This window comes from Physella acuta, unplaced genomic scaffold (assembly GCF_028476545.2).
Source record: "Physella acuta isolate Inbredline_101_S28 unplaced genomic scaffold, ASM2847654v3 ptg000661l, whole genome shotgun sequence".
Lineage (NCBI taxonomy): Eukaryota > Metazoa > Mollusca > Gastropoda > Physidae > Physella > Physella acuta.
Genome location: NW_026732180.1, coordinates 384,155 through 409,092, shown reverse-complemented (window position 1 = coordinate 409,092; position 24,938 = coordinate 384,155). Strand labels below are relative to the sequence as shown.

The following is a 24,938-nucleotide window of genomic DNA, read 5'->3' as shown; positions in this document are numbered from 1 at the left end:
CTTTCGCTATGAAGTAAAAGAAATTGAAAGTAGCACTCTGAACAAATAATAATCATTAAAAAAGTTTTAAAAACCCACGTTTTCTGATTGAACTAAAAAGTAGAAAATAAATGCTATACATCACAATAATGCAAGCGATCACTCTACTATAAGCGATGAAAAACGTGGGGCGCCGAAGTAAAAGTTATATTACTATTGATTAGATAATACTATTGACTTTTATTAGGGAGCTTCTAGAGAGTCAACAGTATTAGAAACTGTAAGAAAATCACGGCGCCCCACGTTTTTGATCGCTTATAGTAGAGTGATCGCTTGCATTATTGTGATGTATAGCATTTATTTTCTACTTTTTAGTTCAATCAGAAAACGTGGGTTTTTTAAAACTTTTTTAATGATTATTATTTTCTACTTTTTAGTCTTTGTCTGTTTGTTTGCATTAAAACCTTGCTATCGATTTTATCTTTTCACTTTTTTTTGGGTAAACGAAAATAACTCGTAAAAAGACAACTCGTAAAAAGACAACTCGTAAAAAACACGTTGTGTGAATACGTTACTGACTAGAACACATAGATTTGAACCCGTGTCGAGTGGGATAGCAATTGTGTGCCCAACCACTCGACCATATCGTCTCCCCCATACTGGCCACCAGTTGTTACGGTTGTTTGTACACAAATTACAGTTACTGGGTTATGTCCCTTTTTCCCCACGTTTTTACTACAACGAGCCGACCCGCGGCGTATCATACGCCGCTATTTAGTTGACTTATTTTCTACTTTACAGTAATTCATAATTTGTGAATTCGACAGTACCAATGCTGCCACTGAAAATATTTGCTTTAAAACACTAACCCCGCTCCTTTCCCCTAACCCCGACCCTACACCCCCCCCCCCCCCGTGAAAGCAGCCTCCTCTTAGTTACCTCCTGTAAGTTTAAAGTCGGTTCAAACTAAATTATCTGCCCCTAATAGCCGTCACTAAACCTGGCTGTACGGTTTGTAAACATTAACGTGACCACAGCTCAGCAGACCATGTGGAGGTGGGGTAGGGTGGTAGTGATAGTGATAGAGAGAAAGAGAGGGGACTGTAAGGAGGCGCTTGCAGCTTGTTTTCTAATGGCTCGCAGAGGAGAATTATATATATAGATTATATAGCGGTCTAAAATGCTCAATAAAATGTTTCCATGGATCAATTTAGTAATAATAACAATTGAATATTCTAATGTCATCCAAAACAAAGCTTCCCTGAAAATTTCAGCGCGCTAGCTAACTGGGAAGTGCCAGCAATTTCGATCGCAAGATTTGATTGGAAAGACAAACAGAGACGAAAGCAAGTTAAAGAAAACGTGGGAAATAAGAAAAAACACACAATGTAGGCCGACAAAACAAAAATTGTATCAATCTAAACAAATATATATATATATATATATATATATATATATATATATATATATATATATATATATATATATATATATATATATATATATATATATATATATATATATATATATATATATATACTACAACCAAAAACAATGAACGTAACACAATCTGTTTTGTAATTCTTGTAAAAAAATGTCTTACATAATAATTCTTGGGAAATTATTGAAGCAAGTGAAATAGGGGAAATAATCACTCTCTTAATATAAATATGTATATATCTACACATTTAATTGTAAATGTCAAAACAAATAAATAATTACTTTAGAATATAATGAAATTGTTTAACGCTATTCGTGTTTGCAAAATGTTTTTGTCTATAATCAGAATTTAATATATCGTCATCATAAATGCTAAAGTATTACAGCATAATGAAAGTTTTTAAAATCAGAGTTTGTATAAAACCACGCTTTTTTATACAACAGAAAAACATTCGGAATAACAGCCAGATCATATATTTTAATTACCTACTGCTTCCAGAGTTTCTTCCAGGCATCTCTTCGGAAGCCCCCCCGAAATTTTTTTTTACCGCCACCCCCCCCCCCCCCCCCCCACCCAGAACGAAATGAAATTTACATAATTTATATAGAAAATATATACTTTTAACAGTGTCCCCCCCCCCCCCCCGGAAAAAAGTCTGGAAGAAACACTGACTGCTTCTTTGAGTTCTTTAATGGTCATTTTTATTTAACATAGTGATAGGTATGGGTTAGATCACTGCATTGATCACAAACCTTTTTACTGGTAATTGCAAAAACAATATTCACAGAGTTTTACGTTTAAAAAGCTAATTTTCTGGCGGCATGGTACTTTGGAGGAGGGTTGTAACTGTTTCATATAATTTGTAATCGTAATCACTATCGCCCAAACTGTAAGAATACTACTACTTCATCGTGATGACGTTGTTGACCTTGTCAAAATCTCCCCACCACTGCGCAGTTTGCTCATAAGTAAATTTAAATAGAGGTGCCACATCAGTTGTATTTGTTTCTGCATTGTAATTTTTTTTTTAAATTAATCACACGATTCGAACTGTATGTATAAAGTAATTATGTGTGAAGTTTAGTATATAACATTTTCTAATTCAGTTATTCGTAAGCAAATATATTATACAGTTTCCTTAAACTTAATACCCCTCTTGCCAAGAGGTACTACCGTAGAGGTTTTTTAAACATTGCATTGCATCGTAATGGTTATTTTTAGAATGGCAAACTGATGCAGCTGTTAATACGTATTGTAAATGTAGACACTACTAGACTAGTACAAGAATGCTTAATTGCTGCATGAAAAGAAATCTTGTGATTTACATAGATGTGCCGACCAAAAATATTTTTCAACAAATATCATTGCTTAAAAAATTTCCAAAAAGGCGCCACTCTGCTGAAAATGGCCAGAGGGGGAGCGGCCGCTCCCCCTGCTCCCCCCCCCCCCCCCCTGCGTACGCTACTGCATACTATATATACGACCTATGTTCAATTATCATCGAGGGCTCAGGCTTTTATCGTTAGCCATACAAGAATATAATATTAGTAAGGCTACACAAAACTAGATTTATTTGTCATTTTTTAATGCATTTTTAATTCGTGATTTTTTTTTGTGATTTATGAATATAATAAAAGCCCTTTTCCTGAAACTTTTAGTTTTTTTTATTGGAGATTTAGTGCTGTTTTTTTTTTCTAAAGCTACGTGTGGACAAACCTCAAGCTTGTCAAAGCCGCGCTGTTGACAAGCCAAATATTGTCAACCTATTTTTAAAATGTTTTAGACCTAGTCGTAGGCTGCAATACATTCAGAGCCGGCGTTAGGGGGTGGCAAACGGGGCGGCCGCCCCAGGCCCCGCGCTTGAAGGGGCCCCGCGCTTCAGCAAGGCCATTGTTGTCTGAATTAGTTTGTAAACTTAAATAACCTTTGCTGAATTAAATTTAAAAAAAAACCCAACTAAATGGCCGAAGTTGTTGGATGTTAAAACTGAGGCCAAGGCTGATGTTATTGAGTTTTCCTTTACATGGGCTGGGACAGACCGTTATTCTAAAGAAAGACATTAGTGTCACACATCGCTGGCACGGTCCACTTGCTATTGTCCTGAGGTGACTGGAGATGGCGGTCGCGAATTAGCCCCCGACCTGACATGGGAGGTAAAATCGGGAAAAAATGTAAAAAGATACCCTATTGTTTGCGGACCGTTGAAGACGTTTTTTTAGTGAGCAGGCGGGGGTGCCTGTAGTAAACAGTCAGTGACCTGATGATGTCTTGCAGAGGAGTAGGGGGGGGGGTGAGCGGATGGGGACATGCCCCGGAATTCCAGAGTATTTATCCCTAAAATCATAATTTATACACTGTATGGGCATATTTTTTATAATTATGCATATTTACCACGATACGCTTGATAGGCATCCATACAGTAATTATGTTCATATTTATTTTATATATTGTCAGGTCATCTTTAAATACATTATACTTGTATTTATTTTTATATTTTTGAAGGGCATTTATACAGTAATTATGTCCATTTTCATTTTGGTAAACTTTAACGGTATTCGTAAAGTGATTAAGCACATGTTTATTTTAATTAATTGTAGGGACAGTGGCGTAGCGAGGTCGGGTGTCACCCGGTGCGGCACTTAATGGTGACACCCCCCTCCCCCAGAGGCGTAGCGACCCTTCCCGGGAAAAAACTTTCAAATTTTCAATTTGCACCCCTCCCCCCTCAAACTTTCGATTTGCACCCCCCCCCCCCTCAAGTTTTCGATTTGCACCCCCCACCTCAAACTTTCGATGTGCACCCCCTCAAGTTTTTCTCTATATATTTTGCTATTTTTTGCCTTGGTGTCACCCCCCTTAATGGTGTCACCCGGTGCGATCCGCAACCCCCTCGCTACGCCTCTGTGTAGGGATATTCAGTATAATAGTTAATGCCATAGTGATTCTTGTTTTAAAATAGTGTGGGCACACTAAACAAATTATAAAGTCTATACTGTTTGATACATCGGGCCGAGACTGTTTTATAGTAAAGTTCTCCTGATTTCTAAAACGTCTAAATTACCGGCAGTCCGAGCATGCCATCGCGAAACTCATAAATAACATGGTTCACTTTCTAATTATAGACACGGACCTTCTCTTGTGAGAACGCGGTCTTAACCTGTAATGTAATACGTGGACGCTCTATACACACGCACCTTATCTTGAATGGCTGCGGTCAGAGATCCAGTAACGTAGTACCCGAACTGATTTTTTTTTAGGGTTTGGCGTCCCATAGATTTAAATGTACAGTTATCCTTCACGGGCTTCACCTCACCCCACCAACTGTCACCCCCCCCCCCCCCCCAGTGTTCCACCTTACTGAGCGTCCGTGATTACATTTGAGAGTCATTTCATTTGGATATCTATAGCTGTAAACAGTTTTTTTCACGATTCGAGCTTATTCCGAAATCTATCAATGTTTTGCTATTTTCCCCGGCATCCACACACTTTGAATGCCCCTGTTAACCCTCGATAAACTGAGAAAATATCGATACTATCACCTGCCACTGTGGACCGATTTAACGTTGCTTCAAAGTGCCCGAAGGTATTAAGTCAGCCAAACAGAGCCTTCAGTACATTTGGAGCATTCGGGATTCCTATCCCAATACGGCGATCGCCTACAGAATCTTTCAAACAGTTCGAGTCACAGTGGCAAGCGCCGAAAGAAGTTTCTCCAAACTGAAGTTGATCAAGAACTATTTGAGATCAACGATGTCCCAAGACAGGCTCTGCGGCCTGTCGATTCTGTCAATAGAAAAAGACATATCCTCCAGTTTGGACTATGATGATATAATCATGGAATTTTCCTCACGAAAGGCAAGAAAAGTAGATCTTCGTTTGTGAACGTACTGGTAAGATTTTCATAAATAAACATTAATGTAAAAAAATCAGGTTTGAAGCTGACGTTCATCGTCTCTTTAATGCGTGTCTCAAAATTATAAAAGCACTTTTAAGTAAACAAATTATTTGTTAATCAGTGTCTTAATGTTAATACGACATTGATAAACAGCTTAAAAATACCATATATATCGTTATAAATATTAATTCGCGTTGAGAAGAAAAAAAAAACGCCTCACTGTACATGTTTTATTTAATTATACACCAATGAAAAAAATATAAGGCCCCGCGCGGATGGTTGGCCATAGGCCCCGCGTACCCCTAACGCCGGCTCTGAATACATTTGTTTAATGACTGATATTTCATTTTTGAGAAAACATATTTCAAGAGTTTAACTCAAAAGAAGCATTTCGATTCAACATTAAGTATCAACAAAACCACTCATTAAATTTACAAATTAGTTTATTTTAAAGTATGCATGATGTGGATTTTATTATTTTGGCCTACTTTAAATCTATTTGGCAAGTATGTTATTTTCAGTGACCTAAGCACTTTTGGGAATTTCCGAAATGAATTGTTCCAATACAATTGTTAATTACTAATTAGCGAAACAGAAACGAAGCTTAACCAAACAGCAGGCCACAAGGTAGATTTACTAAAGTGATATATTCTATAGTCTATGTTATTGCAGGGTTAGATAAAATAAATATTTAAAAATTTCTTTAGACCTATACAATAAGCGTAAAACAATTATCGGAGACCGAACTCTATTGATCCTTTTTCACTTTTGTATGAGCTGTCACGTTAAGATGCCAGCTGTAGCATTTACCAATCATTAAAATACTTAATTAACAATGTTGCTGTTATTTGTTTATTTTATTTTTTGTTTGTTTAAAAAAGAACAACTCATTGTATAGATTTAGTCAAAAGATATTATGTATTGCTTAAAAAAAATTGCATAGGGCCAACAGCGTATTTGAGTTTTTTTCTAAAAGATGTTAGCTTAAATTATATAAGGGTTAGAAGTATGCCTAATTACTAACTATTAAACAAACCTGGTATATGCTGTCGGAGTTTGTATTAATATTATTTCCTTATATATATTTTTTTTAAATTACATTTTTTTAAATATTTAGAATGACTATCAAGAACGATAATTTGCACGGTTGTTTCCCTTTTGCAGTAAAATCCTTTCTATTTAGAGCAAACATTGCCAAGTTTAAATCTGAACATTCAGTAAAGGAAAAGTTTTTAGTTTGAAAAGTATTAGCGGTACCAATATTTTAATTAGCTAATTAAATTTTTTTTCCAGATGTTTTCAACCATACAAAAACAAGCTGTGGCTCTCTATCTAAAGAGTCTGAAAAACCAAAGAGATATTTTAACTCCTGTACTGTGCACAATTAATGAAGTAAGTGTGTGTTAAACAAAGTCATATGCCTAAATTAAAAACTTAATATTTGATTTATATCAAGACTTGTAACAGAGTATTGCCACTGTTAATTTCTTTCTGTTTCTCCGCAGGCTATTGAAGAATGCAACTCTTGCTTAACTCTCAGAGATGGAAACCACAGGAGTTTTATTGAAATGATGCAACAACTGGAACTAATAAACAAAGATAATTTATGCAAATACTCAACAATTTTAAGTACTACATATTCAGTTTCATTTTATGTATGATCATTTTTAATTACTTCTTTTGAAGAATGAAGAAAAATAAATTCAATTATCACCATTAGATTGTTGCAGGTGCAAATCTTAGTAAAAAAAAGTTTAAAACTACTTTTAGATTTTCATTTTAATTTAGTTAAGCTTTAAAAAATATGTCTGCATTAAAGAGATCAATTCATATTATATATTTTAATTGTATACACATAGAAAAATAAGGCTTAACAAACCCCTCTAAGATCAGTAAAAAGATGGACACAATTTTCACAACTGCTAGATATCTTTCATGAAGTGTAATAAAGTAGTTATACTGTGATGTAGATTAAGAAGGATAACAACTAATGACAATCACATGTATATTGCAGCAGAAAATGATTTTACTCAAGAAGAACAAAAGGAAACTAGTGGTTCCTCAACAACAGGCATTGAAGACACTTCAACAAATAAAATACTGTGTTCAGTATCAGTTAACGATGATGCATCTGGTAAACAATATAAAAAAAATGTTTCAGGTGCTTGGATGATAGGTGCATTGAACAAAGGTAGTTTATCCAGAAATGCCCATACGTAGTTTTTATAATAAGAATAAAACTTGTATAGTGATTGCACAAAAATTTCATTTCCAATATTATATACATGCACACTAACACACTCATATTCTCTCATAAACACACACACACATATATAACTATATACATATATTCAATGTATGTATGTATATAAGTAAAATAAAAAATAAACATGTACAGATACACACATATTATATATATATATATATATATATATATATATATATATATATATATATATATATATATATATATATATATATATATATATATATGTATATATATATATATATATATATATATATATATATATATATGTATATATGTATATATATAATATATATATATGTATATATGTATATATATATATATATATGTATATATGTATATATATAATATATATATATGTATATATGTATATATATATATATATATATATATATATATATATATATATATATATATACACATTTGCATACATATATATATGCATGTGAGTATATATATATATATACTTGTATACATATATATGCATGTGTGTATATATATATATATATATATATATATATATATATATATATATATATATATATATATATATATATATATATATATACGCACACATACATATATATGCACCTGGATATTAATTCATAAATATGTTTGTGTGTTTAAATCTATTTTTATATTTCTAATTTGCCATTCACTATAGAACTACCTGGGTCTCTCCAAAGAAAATGTCTTGAGTTAGAAGAGAGCGTTAGCTCATTAAATGACAGACTAACAAATTTAGAAGTAAAGCTAAGCTCACAGAATAAGAAGTCAAAACAGTGTAGACGAGATCTGAAAGAGATGGAGGAAAACATCCAAATGTTGAATGAAAAGATGATGCGTCAATCTGATTGGACAACAACACTTTCTGAGAACATTGAACAAAATATGAATTTATTCAATGAAGTAAAGGATTCAGTGAATGGTACTTTGAAACAAATGAAGCATTCCATAAATGAAATGAAGGATACAACAACACACAGCAATAAACAAATAGAAGAATTATGGGAACAAGTTAAAAATACTTCCATAACATCTAATGAAACAGATACATCAGTAAAAGATTTGTCTGAAAAACAGTTAAAACTTGAATTTAATTTGGAGACATTGGATCACAAGTACATGAATGTTGATTTAAAGGTTTTAATTACATTTTCTATCTAATAAGAAGTTTAAGTTTTAAATTGTTAATAGTTTCAAAAGAAACATTTTATTTTAAACTAATTTTTCAATTCTAGCTTTGAACATGAAATAAAGATATTAAGTTATTAAGTTAATTTAAAATCTTGTTTCAACAGTGTGGAACCTTGTGTCAGCTATTGGCAAAAAAATTTAAAATCTTGGAGACTGTAAAAGAAGTAATGGGTACACTCTCATTGTCCAGGGATGAAATTTTCAATCAAGTAAATACAATTACTCTCAAATGCTTTGTAGTTTATTTTTTTTTTAAATATTAAAGATAATTAATATGCTTATAATTTTGGTAACAGCAATACAAACTGTATTTTTGTCTCATTCTTAACACATGCACGAATATTTGTATTTTTAAAGTAAAAGTATGGGTATAAGTAAATGTTTAAATACTTATAAGTCAAACTCCACATCTATGACTACGTCTTTGTGCATGTATGTATATGTGTTTCAGTATAAAAGTAGGTATAAATAGGTGTATGTGACTACGTGAAATTGTGAGTATAATATATATATATATATATATATATATATATATATATATATATATATATATATATATATATATATATATATATATATATATATATATATATATATATATTTATACATGTATATATATATATAAATATATTTATTCATATATATATATATTTATACATACGTATATGTATATCTTAGAATGTGCATGTGTTTACATATTTCTTATATTCAGGGGCGTAGCGTGGGGGGGGGGCGGGGGGTGCGGACCGCACCGGGTGACACCATTTAGGGGGGTGACACCAAGGCAAAAAATAGCAAAATATATAGAGAAAAACTCGAGGGGGGGGTGCAAATCGAAAGTTTGAGGGGGGGGTGCAAATCGAAAACTTGAGGGGGGGGTGCAAATCGAAAGTTTGAGGGGGGGGTGCAAATCGAAAATTTGAAAGTTTGTCCCTGGGAAGGGTCTCTATGCCTCTGGGGGGGTGACACCATTAAGTGCCGCACCGGGTGACACCCGACCTCGCTACGCCACTGCTTATATTTGAAATATATTTTACAGTTACAAGAAAATGCCTTAGGTAAGTTTTTCATTAGCAATAAATATATTTTTACAACAATTCCACACTTAATACAGGAAAGGAAAAATATTTGAAAAAAACTTTTTTTATAGATTGAATGCTTTATGTATTATTGTATGATTAACTCATAATTTCAGACTCTACATTTTCTATTCACAGCTGCCAAAAACAGTCCAACACCTGTTGCACTGTGTGTCACTTTACAAAATAACCTTCCTGTTTGTGCAGGCGACATTATCACACAATTTGAAGATCCTGTGAGCAATTCCGGCAAACACTTTAATACAAAGGAAGGAAAATTCAAAGTCCCAACTAGTGGACTTTATGTCATCTGTCTAACCATTTCACTTAAAAAAAAGAACGTTGGTAGCGTTCGGGTTCATGTCTGCTGCCAATCACCTCGTAAAAGTTCAGCAACAGAGAGTAAAATGGAGGAGGGTGACGAATACTGTACAGTTGTAATTGTTAACTGTTTTCATTCAACTGCTACTGATGTAACTGTTATCGAATTAGATGCAGGTGATGAACTGTATTTGAAAGTTGTAAAAGTGAAAACATGTGTACGACTGTCACATTTCTCAAGCTTAACAATTTTTAAGCTATAACGTATAGTGCCTTACTTTTAAAACAATTTTGAAATGAAAATGTGTGACAATTATCCAAATATGTAACTTTATTCATGAAAAAACATAGAATTTTTTTTCGTTGACCAGTATGTAATCCATCTATCATTTATGAAATGAAATAAAATTTCTTTTGACAAACAGGGCTTGCAATGTACAATTATGCACATGATAAAAGTATCGTAATTTTACATTATTTTTTAACGTGTTCTGTATGCTGAGATCAGAGCAGAGCAAAATATGAACTACATTTATACAATATTAACAATATAGTTAAAAAAGCAATTGTTACAACTCTTACCAAATTTTACTCTAAAATAATGATAAATTTAAAAGGCGGTTAGAAAAAAATAAAGCACCGAAAATGTATGTCCAGTCAGGGCCGCCTTTACTTCCCGGGCCACTCTGATACAACCAGACAGCCCCTGAATATTAATACAAAAACAAACAATTATTGTATCAAAGAAAAATAGATCCTGTCAATAGCTCAATTTTAACTATCACTACTCTTTTCTAACTCTGATCACAACCTAACTCAAGTTAAGGAAAGTAAAGGCGACTGGGCATAGTGCTGACCACACCATCTCTTCATAAACCGAGGTCACAGAAACAAGTGAACTCTACACTTGCCCTATAGACCGTCAGGTTTGAAAGGGAACTTTACTTAGTAATCTATTGTTCTATTGTTTTGGGTACGTAAAATCGGCCGAGGCTAATAATGTGCGACAAATTTGCCTCATTGTTAAGGCTTCAATAGAAATATATTGTGATATATTTGTGCCAAATATTATAGATAATTGAATAATTAACCAAAATTAACGGCTAAATATATCAATATAGGCCAGAAATTAACTTTAAACAGCAATGTTTGCTAGCAATATTATATATATATATATATATATATATATATATATATATATATATATATATATATATATAATATATATATATACAGTATTATACAGCAGTTATTTGTAAAATAGAGTGGCTTCCCCTGAATCTCCCGCTATAAGTTTACCAAAAAAAAAACTTAGGATGGCTGCTGAAGTAAACGAGCTTTGTTGCAACTGATGAAAACATCGCTAGTCTTTATTTATTACTGAATACTTTTAATAAAATTGTTTAAAAAACCAGGTACATGAATGAAACTTTGAAACATTTTTGTAACTTTCAAAACATGTCATAAATCTTCCTTAAAATCAATACAATGTGAAATAACTAACATTTAATGAGGCACCTTCTTTTCACGTTACTAACCTCGGCCGATTTTACGTACCTAAAGCGATAGATTACCCTTTCTTTACTTTACTCTCTTCTCTACACTGACTGCCTCAAACATAAACCACCACACAGCATCTCACAATGTGTGACGAAACCGCTATCGGCACATACACAAACGGCAGGATGTTTTGGATGTACGGCTACACACCTGAAAAAACTGTTACACACGCACGATATTCGCTTTGTTGTGATGTGAGTTCTTTGGTCCAGAATCGATGCTGACCTACTTTAGGCGTCTGCAGCTGTTTCAAGGAAAGAGTTTTACTAATATTTAAAGTAAGCTTTAAAGTATATTTTAAACATAGATTCCTCACATTTAGTTAATTTAATATTTTACTTGATTTGTCCTAAAGAAATTAAATCACTTAAATCATTAACATACATTTGTTAGAACTCCTGTCGATAGATGAGATTAGATGTGAATTTTATTGTGTTGTGGCGCAATTTTTAAATCGGCGAGAGAATTAAAAAAATGATTCTAGGAGTAAGTATTTAGTTACTATTAGTATCTAGATCTAGCCTCTAGGCCTACCAAACTATTGTACCCAAATAATTTTATTTAATCTAGATCTAGTAAGCGATGGTTTAGTTGCTCAGCAGAAACTGGAATATGTAAACTATTTGATTTAAGCTACACTTTATCGGACATAAATATTCTTCTTGTAATAATGCAACACACTGGTTAGCCTACGACAAACCAATCGTTGAATTTTATTATTAGATCTAAATCTAGATCTCTAGATCTATTTTAATTTCATGTTGGCCTATAATTCTGTGCCTTTGCTAGAAGCACTCAACCATAGAAATTTTAGAAATATTAGAAAGTAAGAAAGTTATTAAAATTAATTGTTTTAAGTACATCTAGATCTAGATCAAGATTCTAGTCCTAAATCTTTTGTATTTCACTTTGATAGTGATGAAATGGATTTCTTGTGTAGTCCTAATTAGGTCTAATAATGGTTAGACTAAGTTAGATAAGCCTAACACGAATTTCTTGACATGATGTTCCCTTTACAATTCACAAAGCTCTTAAACTAACAAGAAATAAACCGGGAGTGATCTCCCCTAAACTTTCTCGAATATTCTTATATAACCGGAATATAGCCATAATTTTTATTTACTTTAACTTTTAAAAATAGAATAGAATCTCGTAAAAAAAAAGAATTGCGCACCAAGTGAACGCCAAATAAAGATGTGCATAATAGTACGCAATATAATTAGTACTTTATAAATTTACATGCGTTTTTTGAGAAATCGGAAATAGCGTAAATTAGTACTTCCGGTCAACGGAAATTACTCAACATTTGACAGAAGGTATAGAATTAGATCTTTTACTTACATGTGAAAATTCATTTATTTGTCTGGAATAGTACGCAAGTTATAGGCTTTTGAAAAATTCAAAAGTAGAAAAAGTACCACTTCAGGTTATCGGAAATCTTCCGGTTATCGGAAATCGCTCACAAGTTGATACGGATCTACGATTTTAATAAAATACTTTTATATGAAATTTCATCAACCTAGCTGTAACGGTACTCAAATTATTGTGTTTACACACAGACAGACACACAGACATACGGACAAGATTGCAAAATTATGTTTTTCGGATCAGTGAGGTGTAAAACATCGAGATTTGTTAAAATCTCGATTTTTTTTTTTTTTTTGCACGATTACAATACTTTCTCTATACTTCGTATATACGAAAAAGTAAAACTGGAGAGATGAATAGCCTAGTTCAGGAGAAGCGATATAAAGAGATATTTATAGATACAGATAGATCTATAGATAGATAGATTAAAAACATAATTTCTGTTGCAGAAGGCATCCAAGCATTTCTAGTTCTTAAATATCAAAGCAAATAAAAGGAAACAAACAATGTCAACTGTATTAAAAGACATCACTAACAAAACCACTGTTATTGCTAAAAGAAACGGTAAGTGACAACAGTTGTAATAACTTTTATGATAATTTATCAGACCAACTATAGTTGTAAAAATAGGAGTTGCAATCTTTTTTAGTTAAAATTTATTTTTAAAGCCCTAATTTGGACGGGCATTTTTATTTATTACAAGTACATTTCATATGTGATGTATTGGCCTATTTGTAGTCTGAAAAGTATTAAAGTGAAATTAAAAAGAGAATCGCTAACTTAAAAAGCAACTGTTAATGAAAAGTCATAGTCGGTTAAAAATACTGGAGATCGTTAAAGTTAAGCAACTTTTCATTTTCAATTACAATGGTTTGATGTAAAATATAAATAAGGTAACTTTTATAGTACATAAAACAGATGTGTGCTGTAAAATACCCAGTGGATAAAAATCTAACGTACTAATCTGTTGGTTAAAATATTAGCAATGGTTGTAATTGCTACAGCTCTTACTGTTAAAAGCGTTTTGGTTACAGGCCATTTAAGAACTTTGCATTGTAAAAGTTAAACATGAGACTGACTGTAATAGTTGCAACAACGTGTTTTAATTTTAATTTCCTAATTAGGCGTGTCCAGTCCAGAGTACCAGGAGCCACCTCACAAAAAGAAAAACAACGGTGTCGAGACATCTGATGATCAGGTAAATATTAGAAAGTTGCTCGACTTTACATACATTATCTGTAACAACTTAATTTCATTTTATTTGTTAGCAAACGGAGATGTTTCTACATCGAAATAATTTCATGCTTTATTGAAATAATAAATAATTGTGAACTATATTCCAAGATCCAAACAACTTTAAAACTCAATTTGTAAATGAAAAAATACATATATACTGTATGCATCTATAAATACAAATCAAATTATTGCTGCATGGGATTACTGGACTACATGGATTATTTTCTAAATATTATATCCTTTAAATACTGTAATAGACATTTTAAAAATAATATACTTTTTTTATCTTGCAGGTAGATAACTCTTCCCCTGTAGGAAACACTGACCCACAACTTAAGCTTTCGTCTGATTTATCTTTGAGTACGTTGGATGGAATTTTTACATTTTTTATTCATTACAAAAACCAAAGTCTAAATGTGTAACATAGTAATGACAAATTTATCTTCTGCCTTTGTGGTTCAAATTTTAGCTGCAAATACCAAAATTTTAGTGTTTACATTATACAGATATTAATGATAAAAATATTACGATTAAGATAATATGATACAATGTCACTTAAAGTTTAATACATTTTATGAATTGACCGGTATAATGTATCGACAAACACAACAATGTTAATATTTGCAGATCCAGGGAATGACAAAACTGACCTACACAAATTTACACGTTGTGAGAAAAATCCAGGCCACAAGGACTTCATTCCCATGGATCAATTTGGTGTCAGCCATTTACCTGAGGGTTACAGGAATCGAGGATTACTGCACCTGGTCAAAGCTTTGTCTGAGTTGGTTGTCTTGATCCAAGTAAACACCTGCAGTTCGTCAAGACCTGAGTTTTTCCCAGATACTCAAATTAAATATTTACGTTTTCCTAGCCGTTCTACTGGCTCAGGTAAAATCATATTTGCACAGAATAAAACAGGCACCTTTTCTAGACATTGTCTTTGCGATTTATGCTCAGAATCCAAAACTCCAAAAAGAAAGTGGGGAGAAATAAAAATTATCACCGCTGCTCATGTTGTTTTCAACAACGAAGAAGCGAAACATACAATCTGCAGCTTTGAAATATCTGGAACAAAAGTGGTAACTAAAGGAGGACAAGTTACTGTTGATGTGAAATCTGATCGATGCGAATTGATTTGCTACACGCATGATTTGAATATAATACCAAAACTCATAAGTGCAATTTACCGATTCAACTGGCTACATGGTGAAATGAATAGAGTATATAGATTTTTGCCTGAAAATAAATTTGTCGCTATAGTTTCACACCCGCATGGTTATCCAAAGCATGTCACATTAGGGAAGTGGATAACCAGAGAAGTGAAACAACGTACCAGCAGAACAGCATACACCAAGTACAAGTACACAGCCAGTACATGTAAAGGTACCTCTGGGGCGCCTGTTTACATTTTGGGAAAAGAAAATGTATGGACAACTCATCCTCACAGTGGTTGTCTTGTTGGCAACACAAATGTTAGTGGAGAGGAATATGAATATTATCACCCAGGGCATTTGTCTCCAACAGTTGCAGCAGGAAAACCCTAGATAGAACATTGGTTCCACTGAAACAATGTTCAGCTGTTCTGTTCAATTTGCATTGAAGTATTAACAATATGATGATGTTTATTGATAATTTATGTCAGATGAAATCAATTCACTTTAAAAAATTATTGATATATTATTTTAAACGGAATTTTCTATTTGCATGATGATACAGAATAACATAATTTTATTTGTAGTTTACTGCTTCTCTTATTGCCTCTCTGTATCATAAACTTTGTTTATTTCCTCAGTAGCTTTTCAACTTTGCTTATTGCGTCGCTATAATTTTTCACACCTTCATCTTATTTTTTCAATTATCTGTACGCATACAAGGATATGCTTTGATACACTAGAAAAACTGTTTACAAATTAGTGAGAGAAAACGTGTGAGCAACGCATCATCAGATTGACTCTTCTGTGAAACACCTTAGGATATTGTGTTGAGTTGCTCTGACCAATTTTAATTTAAAAAGTCGCTCCTGTCTATTGTTTTGGAATGATAATATCAGTTACGTAAGATCTTAAGTAACCTGCTTCTTGGGATAGATTTTTAATTTAAAAATGGCTTAAATATGAATCCCTTAAATATAAGCTAGTGGCTTATGCCCATGTAGTTATTATAATATAACTACAAGTACATTTAATTTTAATTGGTTTAGTATGACACTCATAGTACTTTTCATAAATATGTGCACGCTTTATGAACATAATCACATTCATGTAATGAAACCTGTGAAATTGTTTTAGCTCGTTTAGTCTCTATATACAATCAAACACAGATCAAAGTGCCATTTTAGGTTCACACACAAGCACACACATATATATATATATATATATATATATATATATAAAATCTTTTTTCAAGCATGAATTTATAGCTTAAATTTAATTCAAAATAAAATATTAATCAGCCAGAGCAATGATTTTGTAATTTTTTTTAAAGAAAATGTAATTACATTTTGCAACATTTTTGAATGCCAGCAAAGTCAGTTTTAAAATGTAGCTGTCGCCAAGCTGTGGAGCAGCAAACATACTTAACAATCATAAGTAAAAGTGGCTATCTGTGGTCGCCATTTTACCTTAATTGCTATTTGATTCAAGAAAAATAAACAATAGTGTAATCCAACCCCTCCGTTGTATTCTTTTGGCTTGACATGAGGCGGCGCCTTTAAAAAAAAAATCACATTTCCCTATATCGATACTCACCATTCGAGTGATAGTGCCTGATACACCAAGAAAGGGCGATAACTGAATATTTTGTCTTTTAAATACTCCAGGATTTAAATAGAACGACTTTCTATTGAATTTTCAATTAAAGTATCATTTCGAACCTAAAAGTTTCATGGGGCAGGTGCAGTAGAGTTCGCCTGCTTGACCTCAGCATATGAAGGGATAGTGAGGTATGAACTATGCCCAGCCGCCTTTACTTTCCCTAACGTAAGTTAGGTACTCATTAGAGCTAAGTGTACTCTAGAACATCCTACGAACCCGAGTCTATGATCCGAGCTTGAGACTTACGGATAACCAGTCGAGTGCTTAACCATTCGATCATGCCATCCAATAACAAATATTTCTAGAATTCGACCTTATGAACATTAGCGACACATCCAATTATTTGGAAGTGGGTAGTCTCATCCACAATTATCCCAGTATAATGGATAAGGATAAGACGCAGAAGCGTCGCGAGCGGGCGGGGGGGGGGGGGGTCGGGCCGCACCGGGTGACACCATGACGAAAAATTGCAAAATATATAGAAGAAAAATGCTTTTTGCCAGTTCAATTAATGATTAATAAGAGTGAATCCACTTGTATTAATAACTGACTATAGATAACCATCTTTACTACTAACTGCGCACGCCACTTTATAGCTATCATCCGGAGGGGTGGGGGTGACACCAACTGACGAATTTAGAGAGGAATAAAGGCTTATGTATTATTTTGATTAACAAGTAAGTCAATCTACGACAGTAGAGGGGTGACACCAAAATCTAATGACTTACGATAAAAACGTTGCTTTTCCCACATGAATTAATAGTTGGCTTGTACGCAACAAATTAACACCATTAGGCAAAGAAAGTCTACCGCCCCTCTCCCGAAGAAAAAGTCGGGAAGAAACACTGCTGTCATACCTAATACAAACTAATCATCTCGGAATTCTCTGGTCATGTGACTCTTGCCAATCGGCCGTGATTGGCCTCCCCGCTTGTGGTTGGCGCCATCAATCTGACCAATTGTTTGTACCACTCTTTTGATCTAGTTAAAATTAACATGAAAACTTGTGTCATCACATTCTGCATGAAAAGAGCAACTATAAAACATGTGGTTGTAATCTAAAGTTTGTAATAGCATGGTGCTTTATGTAATTGCACGTATTACAACGGGTCTTAAGGATGGCTTAAATTAATAATAATTTTGTCAAAAATTAATGCAAGTAAAAGGTTTTTTCCGTTATCTGTCGGCTGCAGTAGCGTACGTAGGGGGGAAGCAGGGTGAGCGGCCGCTCCCCCTCTGGCCATTTTTAGCAAAGTGGCGCCTTTTTGGAAACTATTTAAACTCAAAGTTTTAAACATTGATATTTATTAAAAAATTATCTTTGGTCGGCACATCTATGCAAATCACAAGATTTATTTCATGCAGCAATTAATTATAACAGTAATAGACTAGTTCAGTCATCGTTTACAACACGTATTAGCAGCTGTATCAGTTTGTCATTCTAAAAATAACCATTACGATGCATTGCAATGTTTAAAAAACCTCTACGGGTAGTACCACTTGGCAAGAGGGATGTTCAGTTTAAGGCAACAGTATAATGTATTTGCTTACGAATAACTGAATTAGAAAATGTTACATATAAAACTTCAAGCATAATTACTTTATATATACAGTTTGAATCGTAATTTATTTTTTTAAATTACAATACGGACAGAAATTTTCACAAGGTCAACAACGTCATCACGATGCAGTAGTAGTATTATGACAGTTTGATTACGATTACAAATTATATGAAACAGTATCAACTTTCTATTAATTATTATTTTAGTTTACTAGATCTAGATCTATATTATATTTGAATAATGCTATATTTTGTATTAAAGAAAACAACAACTCAATTTAAACTAACACTGATCGCACAGTTAATTATCCGCTACTTATTTAAATCTGTTTTTGAATCAGTATACATGCATAATTGAATATGTATGGGGTCGTCCATAAATGATGTCACACTCGTAGCGGGGAGGGGGGGGGGCCGTAATTGTGTGACGGTGTGTGATGAGGGGGAGAGGGAGGGGGGGGTTCAGATGGTGAGACGTCACACTTTTGCATCATAAAAAAGCAATGTTAGAAAACGAATTTTGGACGTTATTTTGCCTTTTAGAAAACTGTTTTAATAAATTGTAATAACAATTTATTAAAATACTCTATTTTGACAGAGTTCAGACAAGATTTAACTGCAATTTTGAGGGGGGGTTGTAGGCTGAGGTGTGACGTCATTTTAGGGGGGGGTCTGGCTTTTTGTGACGACGTGTGACGGAGGGGAGGGGGGTAAGTAAAATCGTCAAAAAAGCGTGACGTCATTTATGGATGACCCCTATGTTTAAAACAGTCATCTAAAAACTGACGCTATGTTCACTCTGAGTTGGTTATCCACTCCCACCTCACCACCACAATTGTGTAGAGCGACATTAATGTCACACCTAGGTGTACGCTGGGTTGGATAATTGACCTAAAGTGACCGGACAGTTGTGAATGAAGTTGAACCCTCCTCCACACCAACCCACCCCGAACTGATCTGTTAAGTGCATTTGGAAAAACGCGTAATGATGTACCAAACTACCATGCCGCCAGAATCATAGCTTTTGAAACGTTAATCTCTGTGAATATTGTTTTTGAAATTATCAGTAAAAGGTGTGTGAGAAATACAGTGATCTAACCTATACCTTCTCATTATGTTAAAAAATTACATTTAAAGAACAAAAAAAGTCAGTAGCTAATAAAAAAAAGTGCATGATCTAAAATGTGAGACCGATATTCTAGTTACATGTAGGCTATTATTCCGAATTGTTTTACTATCATATTGAAAAGCTGGCTTTTATACCAACTCTGATTTAAAAAACGTTCATTATGCTGTAATACTTTAGCATTTATGATGACAATATATTTAATTCTGATTGTAGACAAAATATCTTTGTAAAAACCAATAGTGTTAAGCTACTTTATTAAATTCTTAAGTAATTATTGATTTGTTTTGATATTGTTTTTGATATTTATAATAAAATGTGTAGACATATGCATATTTATATTAAGAAATTGATTATTTCCCCCTTTTGCTTGTCTTAACGTCCCAAGAATTATTATGTAATGCTGCGTTCATTGTTTTTGGTTGTAGTATATATATATATATATATATATATATATATATATATATATATATATATATATATATATATATATATATATATATATATATATATATATATATATATATATATATATGTGTGTGTGTGTGTGTGTGTGTGTGTGTGTTTAGATTGATACCTTTTTTTTTGTTTTGTCGACCTACATTGTGTGTTTTTTTTTATTTCTTCAGAGTGCTACTTTAAATTTATTTTACGTCATAGCGAAGCAATAACATACAGCTAATATATATATATATATATATATATATATATATATATATATATATATATATATATATATATATATATATATATATATATATATAAATTCGGCACTTTTTTTGCTATTTTCGCTCCCCCTAAACCGAAAACCTGGATACGCCTCTGGTCGGCTGATAGTATTATCTTGCCAATTACTTCAAATAGTCAATAGTAAGGGACGCAATGGTTCAATTCCTACCGCTTCAAGCTGTTACAGTTTTCTTACGTTGAGCAGTTTTAGCAGAGTTTATTTAAGATTTCCCCTCAGGGGGTGGGGGTTCAGACTAAATTTTCCGATGAGGGAAGAGCGGACACTGCTAAAAGTATAAAATGTCTATATAAATTCTTTTTCATTCGTTGAGTGTCGGGTTGAGGGTCGGTAGACGGGTCAAGTGGTGCCACCAAAGATATGCCTGAAAGAAACACTGAGTTTTAGGTCCAGCTTCGCAAAATTGTATGTTCAACTTAACATGTATTGGAACAAACCTGTCGTACCTGGTGTAAATCATACTATTGAAACTAGGCCTAGTTCGCAGACTAAAAATAACAATTGTTTTGCTGAATTCCCGGTAAGCCTACAGCTTGTCTTGAAATTGAAACTAAAGTCCTAAGGTTTTACAGAGACAATAAATAAACAGATTGAGGTATGTTTTAAATATTTTCCTTTTTTTTATACGATGACATCTATATTTTCCATCAGTTCCAGTTCCTATTGTTAGCATAACTATAAACTATAAATGATAAATGTACTAATACAGTGATTCAATAAAGGGAATTATCCAAACGGATAAATTTCTTTCATTTTGTGTGGCATAACGGCACTCTTACGACCAACACTTGTGAAAATGACCTAGATCTAGATCTGACTCAAACATAGTAGGATATGATATTGATGAACTAACGCACACAGAATAGAATTTATGTAGCATATATATATATATATATATATATATATATATATATATATATATATATATATATATATATATATATAATTCATGTAGATGTATTTTTAAAAATTGAAATGAACGCCTTACAGATGTTTTCACCTATACAAAAACAAGCTGTAGCTTTTTATTTAAAGAGCCTAGAAAATCAAAGAGATGTCTTAGCACCTGCATTGGATTCTATTATAAATGTAAGTTTAGATATTAAACGTTTAGAACTCATTAATCTTAAGTAGTTTTAAATTAGTTTTAACATAAGTATATTGTAACAGTGATTTGTTTTGTCAACAGGCTATTGAAGAATGCAAAAGCTCTTTGACTTTCGAAAGTGGGAACAAAAAAAACTTTGTGGAACTCGTGCAACTGTTGGAAGAAACGAACAGCCAAAATATGGATAGATTTTCTACTATTTTAAGTAAACTATAGATAAAAAGAAAAGTATTGTTTACATTTATGACTAAATTTTATAAAGGCTAAAAAATACACATCAATGTGTTGTTGTAGGGTATATTTAAATATTTGTATTGTAGAAACTTTTGTTACGACGTTTATTTAGCTGGAAAAGATAAAAATTTCAGTAGAAAAACAAAATAAAATAAAAATATTTTTAAACGTATTTCATTAAAATAATAAGTAAATAGATGAAAACAATAATTTTACTCATAGCTTAATACTTACATAACTGTCAGCGAAGATTATATAATACTTGTAGATGATAACATTTAATTTTTTTTTTTTTCGTAGAAGAGAATGGTTTCTCAGAAACAACACTGATACAAAACACAGCAAGTTGTATCTCATCCAGTCAAGATGTTAATTCTTCACCAGATCAATTACAGTCTGCCGATTTATTTAATAAGACAGGTCTCGGTAAATAGCATTAAATTATCAATATTGCCTTGTATAATGTCCTCCAATTGTAGGTTTTTTAGTCCAAAGTAAATGTCTCTACTTATTTACGATATCCTAAAGTATGGGCTAATTATAAACGTTAACAGACATTCATGTTTAGCGAATTGATTTAAATAACTATATATATATATATATATATATATATATATATATATATATATATATATATATATATATATGTGTGTGTGTGTGTGTGTGTGTGTTCATTTATCATTTAGTATCCATTGATTTGATTAAAGAATTTCAACAAAAACTTGACTCGGCGTCTGATCTGATTGAAAGAAATCATCGTTTGATACAAGAAAATATCCATGCTTTACATGACAGGCTACAAAATATTGAAACAAAGCAGTTATCTGAGAAGAAAACTCTGACTGATAAGATTGATGAACAAAATGAGTTGACAAAGCAAATTACTGAACAGATGCAGGACATGAGGAGCTGTGTTAATAATGCAAGGGACTCTGCAAATGACAATAAAAAGCAAATAGACATACTGGAAAATAAAGTTAACAGAGTCATCATCAAATCAAATAATTTTGAAGTGTCAAACGAACAACTGTCTGAAAAGCAAATTCAACTAGGTTTACATGTTGAGACTATTGATCAAAAACATACTAATGTTGATTTAAAGGTAACGCACCTGTTGGCTTTCAATGTATTCTCTCAAATAAATATCAAATCTTAAAAGAATTAATTTTACTACATAAAAAGTTATTTTTGCTATATCATCTGACAATTTGAAATGTAATTTTCGGTTTTTTTTTCTTCTAACTGTATGTACTACATTTATCTTTAACAGTGTGGAACTATGTGCCAAATGCTTGCCAAGAGATTTAAAAGCTTAGAGTATGTAAATGATGTTTTATCGAAACTCTCTTTATCCAAGGGTGAAACTTTCCTTCAGGTAAATTTTTAAAATACTGAATTTGTTCTTTTATTTAATAATAGTTAAAGTGTTTATCCCCCTTGTTAGGTAAGGCTTGATGAGTGTGCATGAATATTTAGAACTTTTTAATGTTTTTTTTTAATTGTGTGCATTTGTTTGTTTTAGTTAAATGAGAGATTACACGAATTAGGTAAGTACGTTTTGACGCATTCATATTAGCATTAGCCTACTTATAGTTTGTATTTGTTCTCCAAGTTGATGCTTAATTTATAAATATTCTATAATTAATTTTATCCTTTTGTAACAATTTTTACAAGTTTTAATATTGTAAACTGTTAAATTATGAGATGAAAAGAAAGAGATTCACACTGATGATCTGATAAAAGTTACTACGAAAAAGTATAAATTGCTTTCAGCTTTGTCGTATAAATTTGGAAGTGAGGCATGTAAAGCATAAAATAATTGATTTTATGTTCTTAACTCAGAGCTTACTTCTCTGCATTAAAACGAGTATTCCCCGTGTCTGAGTAGAAGATATAACACAGAAATGATATAAGAATTATTGTAATAACTTTTTGTTAAAAAAAAAGTTTAACGACGTTTTTATTCATTTTTACTCAGAGCGATCGCACGAAATCACTCGTGTAGGATTTAGCGCCATGATTTTGACCGACATGAGAGTCAGCACCGGAGTGATTAGAGAGTTCGCCGACGTTTACTTCAATCATGGCGGACATTTTGATCCCAGCAGTGGCGAGTTTACCGTACCGTCAGATGGGATTTACTGTATTAGTTTAAGTGTTTACAGACAATTCACTAATGACGTACAAATAGAATTAGTTCGTGTAGCAAACTTCGATGGTTCCCCTGAAAGCGATATGGATGACGACCTGGGACTTGATAGCGACGAAAATGAGGAAACAGACATCATAACAATATTTGGTTTGGACACATCTGGTGGCAGAAACCATTACACAGCTCATTACGTATTAGAAAAAGGAAACAAATTATTTTTAAAAGTTACAGCAGCTGATAAGGATTTCGAGTTTGGAAAATACTCCATTTTCACATGTTATAAAATCTAAAGAAAAATAATGTGGATTACTTTGTTCTTCACTTTAAACGTCTCAAAAGTTTCTTGGATTAAAGGTGTTTACTTGTATCGTGATTAAATTTATACCTTAAAACAAATTTTAATATAAAAACAAAAGATTCATTGTAGGAGGACTCTGCTATGGATATGATTGTTTAGAAAGGAAGAACGTTTTATGTGTCTCATTTTACTCTACATAAAAGCTTATGATATTTTTATATTATTTTCCTCTAATCCAAAATTTATTTCAGCTCTTGTTATATACCCCTAAACCCACACCACTAAAAATAAAATTGAAATTATACGTTTTGTACAGTACAGTATAGAGTCCTTGCAAACACGTGACCTAAATCACGTGATACTTACGTCCGCCGCCACGGTGGTATACATCAGACGTAAACACAATCAGCTGTTCACCAGTGCTGGACGCGTTCACTGTATGTAAAGAACCGCACCCGTGGAAAAGGAAAAATACGTTTAAAAACTTGAACTCTTAGGAATTGAAGATCCTTTTACTGTTATTGACGGTTTCGTGGATAATATAAATATGTGG

General features: G+C 32.6%; 2 protein-coding genes across 4 annotated transcripts; both read left to right on the top strand.

Moving 5' to 3' along the window:
* The first annotated feature begins 5,843 nt into the window (after nt 1-5,843).
* On the top strand, nt 5,844-10,698 carry LOC131948784 (uncharacterized). Its single transcript, XM_059310469.1, has 8 exons — nt 5,844-5,942; nt 6,609-6,707; nt 6,821-6,944; nt 7,330-7,449; nt 8,246-8,724; nt 8,883-8,987; nt 9,818-9,836; nt 9,996-10,698. Exons 2-8 carry the CDS (start codon nt 6,609-6,611, stop codon nt 10,439-10,441), a joined length of 1,392 nt encoding a protein of 463 aa, XP_059166452.1. The 5' UTR covers nt 5,844-5,942; the 3' UTR covers nt 10,442-10,698.
* Nucleotides 10,699-13,561: 2,863 nt separating this feature from the next.
* On the top strand, nt 13,562-24,656 carry LOC131948810 (uncharacterized). Of its 3 annotated transcripts, none has more exons than XM_059310505.1 (8): nt 13,562-13,670; nt 21,549-21,682; nt 21,783-21,906; nt 22,236-22,361; nt 22,622-23,037; nt 23,206-23,310; nt 23,458-23,482; nt 23,914-24,656. In XM_059310505.1, exons 1-8 carry the CDS (start codon nt 13,613-13,615, stop codon nt 24,375-24,377), a joined length of 1,452 nt encoding a protein of 483 aa, XP_059166488.1. In that variant the 5' UTR covers nt 13,562-13,612; the 3' UTR covers nt 24,378-24,656. The 3 variants fall into 3 exon arrangements, with proteins under 3 accessions (XP_059166488.1, XP_059166490.1, XP_059166489.1); XM_059310507.1 differs by lacking the exon at nt 13,562-13,670 and adding an exon at nt 21,107-21,188 and having other exon boundaries at nt 21,584-21,682; XM_059310506.1 differs by lacking the exon at nt 13,562-13,670 and adding an exon at nt 21,107-21,188.
* The last annotated feature ends 282 nt before the right edge of the window (nt 24,657-24,938 follow it).